The sequence below is a fragment of the Raphanus sativus genome, chromosome 3 (genome assembly GCF_000801105.2).
Source record: "Raphanus sativus cultivar WK10039 chromosome 3, ASM80110v3, whole genome shotgun sequence".
NCBI lineage: Eukaryota > Viridiplantae > Streptophyta > Magnoliopsida > Brassicales > Brassicaceae > Raphanus > Raphanus sativus.
In genome coordinates this window covers 17059533-17065532 of record NC_079513.1, presented here as the reverse complement: position 1 = coordinate 17065532, position 6000 = coordinate 17059533, and the positions used below count along the sequence as shown (strand labels likewise).

At 36.6% G+C, this 6000-nt stretch overlaps 1 protein-coding gene across 2 annotated transcripts; it reads right to left on the bottom strand.

Moving 5' to 3' along the window:
* Nucleotides 1–2346: 2346 nt before the first annotated feature.
* Nucleotides 2347–4350, bottom strand: LOC108844421 (probable xyloglucan endotransglucosylase/hydrolase protein 32). 2 transcript variants are annotated; one of them, XM_018617684.2, is made up of 5 exons: nt 4048–4350; nt 3837–3937; nt 3535–3752; nt 2788–2909; nt 2347–2700 (listed from the first exon to the last, which is right to left on the bottom strand). In XM_018617684.2, the coding sequence occupies exons 1-5, from the start codon at nt 4259–4261 to the stop codon at nt 2543–2545; spliced, it is 813 nt and encodes a 270-aa protein (XP_018473186.1). In that variant the 5' UTR covers nt 4262–4350; the 3' UTR covers nt 2347–2542. The 2 variants fall into 2 exon arrangements, with proteins under 2 accessions (XP_018473186.1, XP_018473185.1); XM_018617683.2 differs by having other exon boundaries at nt 2347–2909; nt 4048–4349.
* Between the last annotated feature and the right edge of the window lie 1650 nt (nt 4351–6000).

Genomic DNA, 6000 nt, shown 5'->3' with positions numbered 1-6000 from the left:
TTCTTGTGCGCGAAACTCAAGCAACCAAACACCTTGATGTCTTCGTAGTTAGGTGCCTTGCCATACAAGCATTCATAAGGTGTTTTCCCGTGAAGAAAGCTGGAAGGTGTTCTGTTGATAACATGAGCCGCAACAAGCACACTTTCGCCCCAGAACTTGGTAGGAAGGTCTGCTTGGAACAGCAACGATCTAGCCACGTTGAGAATATGCCGATGCTTTCTCTCGACTCGGCCATTCTGCTGTGGGGTAGCTACGCATGACGTTTGATGAATGATGCCACTGTCTTCGAAGTATTTGGATAGACAGACAAACTCAGTGCCATTATCACTCCTCACCTTCTGTACTGAATGACCAAACTGTCGCTGAACCAGTTTGCAGAAATTTGGCAACACTGTCTTGACTTCACTTTTCTCAAGCAGCAGATGTATCCATACAGCTCGTGAGAATTCATCTACAATCGTAAGAAAGTACACGGCACCGCAGGAAGCTTGTTTTCGATAAGGACCCCACAAATCAACATGTATTAATTCAAATGGAACTGAAGCTTTATTAATACTCTCAGAAAACACCCCTCGAGTTTGTTTTGATTTGAAACAGATATCACAACCACCAAACTTATCCTTATTGTCTAAAACACCAGAAACAAATGGTAAACTTCCTAAAACACCAAAAGCAGGATGTCCTAATCTCCGATGCCACAGTGTCTTGTCCTCAGCGGCTTTGATTCTGTAGCCTCGTGCCATAGTAACATTCCGATAAACATAAACGCCATCCCTTTCTTCACCTGCTCCAATCAGGGTCCTCGTAAAACGGTCCTGCAACATGCATAGAGTATCAGTAAAAACAGCTAGACAACCGGTCTGTTTCAGTAGCTTGGCGACAGACAAGAGAGTGCAATTTAGATTAGGCACAAACATAACATGCAACAGAGTAATCTTGTCTGACAATCTAAGAGAACCACTCTTAGATGCGAGAACTTGACTACCATCTGCGAAGCTTACAGGACAGTTAATGATATCAACAGTATCGGTAAGTAGAGCTAGATCACCGGTAATGTGATGAGATGCTCTGGTGTCAAGGATCACCTCACCGGTCTGTTGCTTACCATTTAACTTATCAGGAATCAGATTTGCCTTTTGCTGCTCAAGTAAAGCAGCTAGAGAGGCCCATTGCTCACTGGTAAAACCTGGAGCTCCACCGGTCGTTGCTTGAGCTGCATTAGCTCTCGTCTGACCGCGACCTCGCCCTCTTCCTCTGCTGCATCCACCTCCTCTGTCACCGTTCTGATTACGCTCTATCCACCATTTTGGGAAGCCAACAATTTGCCAGCAGTCCTTCTTTTCATGACCAGGTCTGCTACAATGACTACACACAAGCGAGCTTCCACGATTACGTGTAGCAGACGCCATCAGATTACTCATCGAAGCAACATCACTCGGACTTCCATCAGTTTTAGCTAGAAACCCGACTGCATCCTGTTTTGCTTCGGTTCTGGTTATCAGCAGACGCCTTTCTTCTCTCACGACCCTCTGGTACACTGAATTGAGCTCAGGTAAGGGTTCCACGCCGATAATGTTAGTACATACATTACCGAAACGTGCATCGTCTAGCCCCATCAGAAAGGTGTGAACTTTCTCTTCCTCGTACACCGCCATGAACTTCTCTGAAGCACCACATGAGCACTTAGGAATCGGTTTGTAGTTGAGAAGTTCCTCCCACTTGAGCACCAAACGACCAAAGTAGTCCATAACACTGGACCCATCTTGCTTGCACGCTGCTAACTCTGCCTTTAACTGATGTACACGCACCGCGTTTCCAACAGAGAACCTCCTCTTTAAATCGCACCACAACTTGTTTGCGTCTGGCGTGAAAGTTACGGTAGACCTGATCGCCGGTGTTAGAGACGCCCTCACCCATCCTACGATCATAGAGTTCACCGTCCTCCACTTCTCTGCTTCTACTGGCTGATCTGACTCACTCGGCATCTTCAGGGTGCCGTCAATGAAGCCGATCTTTCGCTTCGCACGAAGCGCGTTCTCCAACTCCGACGACCACTCTCCATAGTTCTCTCCTGTCAACTGGACAGACGAGATGGATACTCCAGGGTTGTCAGATGGATGGAGATAATAAGGTGACAAAACACTGTTACTTTCGCTACCTGCGGATTTCACAATTTCTCCAGACATTTTTTTTTTCTTTCTCAATCGTTTCTTTGATGGATCTTGTTTTAGTTTGGCTCAAATGAAATGAACAGGGCTATTATTGGTATACAAATTGACGCGGTAAATGTGATAAGTGGTATGGAAATACGAAAACCTTTCAAACAATTTTTTTTATGATTCAAAGTTGATCAACAACATTGTATTTGAAACATTTACACATTACACAACGATTATAAGCAAAAAAAAGAACTTTTATTTTGTGAAACAAAAACCACAATAATATAGTAGCAGAAGAAGTCCCAAAAAATTACCAAGCTTTTGTTGTACTTCCTTTGATTTAATTAAAATTCTGGAACTTCGAAACTGCCCTGGATTTTTTCCTAACGCCAACATTCCGGCGTTAGAGAATGGTCTCGCTTATAATCTTTGCAATAGTCGTATACCATGCTATGTGTTTGAACCCATCTCATAGCTTGGTATTGCTTTCGGGTTAACCCACCAGAACGGTATGGTGAAGCCGACACGGGATGGCACCATGCTGACGAATAAGCAGTACAACCGATGGCTTTAAAGTTGGTGTATTTGGCAGTAAAAGGTTGATATTTATAGTCGGCTTTGTATTTACCATCTTCCGTTGCCCAAGAAGAAGCGTCCCATATGGAGCCATAAAGCCACATTGGTCTTAAAGGAAATGTGGCCGCACTCTTCTTTGGGTATCTTCTTATTGGAATATCATCTACCAAAAATCTGAAATCGTAGATGGAGAAAATAATATGCTTAGATAGGAAAATATGTATGTTGTATAGTAACATTTGTATAAAATTTTTAACAATTGCACCAAAAAACATTTGTATAAAATAATAAAACTGTTAGATTTTAAACAAAGTAAATCCAAAACAGTTAATGTATATGGTGTTGTGTCCCATCGATGTGGTCGCACCAGGACTCATCAGAAGAACTAAAAGCAATTAGTAAAGCTTGCACTTTGGTTAGACCCAAATACGAATCACATGAGAATATCAATAATTTGTTCAAAAAAAAAAGAGAATATCAATAATTATTTCTACACCAAATTTTAGCAAAAAAAAAATAATAATAATTATTTCTAAAAAATAAATAAAGTATGATTGTCCAACGTCGTACGGTCATTGTCTCTGTCTTGTTTGTCTCTACTTACAACTCTCCTTGCCCGAATAGTGACACCCTACGGAAACTATTGCATTTATGATAAAAGTTAACTTTTTTGTTTACTACATGGCTCGACTAAATTCATCCACCTAGGTCCGAGGCCAAGAAAATAAAGTTTATAGCTTTCTCTCTTAAGAACCTAAAAAGTATTTTGTACGAGACAATTAAGTGAAAGATGGCTTACATGATTTCTTTAGGGTTCCAAAGAATAGCATAATGGTGAAAACCTGAAGTGGGATCAAACCACAAGCGATACTTCATTTCACGACCAATAATTTTGCCATCACCACTTCCACTAATGTACACATTTGTCTGAAGTGTGTATGGTTTTCCAAATGTTGTCCCCAAAAATTCAATGTCCACTTCATCATGGAAGCCTGGATGTGCCTCATTATTTGATAGCTGCATAAATTTTATTTGATTAATTTTAGTTAAGATCATAATAAATGTAACTAGAAGTCCTAATTAAGAAAGTTTAGCTCTCACATAGAGAGATGTGATGACTCCAGCAGTGTAGCCAGGTTGGAGTTTAATGGATGCTCCAAAGTAACCTGATCTGAATGGCTTCACTGACTTGAATCCACTTCCTATATATACACACACATCCCCAAGTACATTATTAATAAAAAGACATACGCTTCAAATCAAATTTGAAATACACATTTGAGAAAATAAAGCAGAGATGAATTCGTAGTACCTGAGGCTCTATCAAGCCAGAGGTTAAGAGCATTTTGGTCCATTCTCTGATGCTGAGGACCCCAAAGATTCCTAAAACCTTTGTAGAAGCTCACGGGTCCAACCTTGGAGCTTGGCCAGTAACCAGGTGATGGTGGCCAATAAGCATCTACTGAGGATCCTAATAACACCAACATGAGGACAACTGGGAGAAGAGAGATCAGATAGCTACCCATTTTGTGTTGGTTTCTTCTTTTGTGTGAAATGGCAAAGAAGAGTGGAGTATATAAATGCAGATTGTGTGAGAGAGAGAGAGGTGTGGGGATGGATGGACATGAGTTTGGCATATATTATAAGCGTTTATGATGGAAATGAGATTCACTATTTGGACCCACTCAAAAAAATACATAATGAAGAGGGTGGTCCACGCACCTAAACTCTCAAAGAGTTAAGCAGCCTAAAATATAAAAACCTCACTAGCATTATTACGTTGCTCTCGTGTGATATACTTACATACTATGAATTTATGGAAAATCTTAGGTTAAGATCTCATTCAACAAAATTGACTGATAAAAGGACAAGTGGTTTCAAAACTGGTTGCCATGGCCTACTACATACCGCTGCGTCTCGTAATCTTCAAAATCTACCCCCAGCCTTATCTTTTCTTCCTATTTTCTCTTCTTCTTTCGAAAGGTTGATTGAAGGAAACTGTTAAACGAGAGTGTGTTCAGAAATTAGAAAATGTGTTAACCGTAGTATGTAAAATTGTAATGATTAATCGAATATTGGGATTATCAATTTTCTTTTGTATCAATACCATTAAAACAGGATCATTCCTAAATTATACAATTAATGAATGTTTTAAGTTTTCCAAAACTACCCTTATTTTTACAAATGATTAATAAAATTCATTAATGGCATTTGAGTCTTTTAGTTTTAGGCCTGCAGAAATATATTTTAATGGATCAACAAATAATGGGCTTACACATATTTATAAAATATGTTACTTTTATTTAATATAAATATTTTATGTTCAAATATTAGACATATATATTCTGAAACTAAATGAATAAAAAAACATAATGACACTATAATGTTATTTTCTTAAATCTATGTATCATAAATTTAATTTTAAATCTAAAATAAAAAATAGAAAAATACAAACTTATAATAGGTCATTAATAACAAAAATAAACTAATATTGTCATATTAATAAGTTTTTATATTATCTTTTTTATTTGGATGACATAATAAAAATATCATCAAAGTTTAAAGACCACAAATTTATGTATTATTAAAAAGTATATGATTAATTTAATTAAAAAACAAAATACTATAAGATATTTTATGTTTTATTTGATCATTGGTATTAGATCACAGGTTAATAATAAACTTTTGGGTTTTACCGGGTTTTATCGGATTTTTAATTAATGATTTTTTCATTAAATCCGAACTAGATTATATACATGGTACGGGTCTTCCAGTTCAACAGATCTAGGTCGAATATGAAAACACTTCTTAAAACTCAACATTATTTTCAAAAAAAACTTTTAAATTATATGTTCTTTAATAAAAAATTATAAATTCATTCGAATTACTCTTGACCAAATATTTGTTTTATTTATTTTTATTTTGAAGAGAAAAAACAAATAATAAAAACATAAAAATTCAATTGTTATGATTTGAAACAAAAATAATAGTAATTTGTAAATTAATTTTCGGTTAATAAGTGAAAACAACCCGCGCTTTTTAGCAATATTTTATATAATTATAAATCTTTAAAATTATATAATAGCCCAAGTAAGAATTTCGGATAAAACATTGTTTAACTTATTACAAACACAAAACGGTTGTATGACGCATTTTAAATTTCGCCATACTGTACACACTATTACAAACCCGCATAATTGAAATTTGATCATGTTACGGTTTATATAATTAAAACGAATAATAGTTAATTTTTATACTGAAAAAA

Excerpts from the sequence above, each read along its gene's own strand:
- LOC108844421 (XM_018617683.2), bottom strand. The coding sequence starts at position 4,261 with ATGGGTAGCTATCTGATCTCTCTTCTCCCAGTTGTCCTCATGTTGGTG. Across the intron at positions 3,938-4,047 it reads CTGGCTTGATAGAGCCTCAG|GAAGTGGATTCAAGTCAGTG; the intron begins GTACTACGAATT and ends GTGTATATATAG. Across the intron at positions 2,910-3,534 it reads TGGAACCCTAAAGAAATCAT|ATTTTTGGTAGATGATATTC; the intron begins GTAAGCCATCTT and ends CTACGATTTCAG.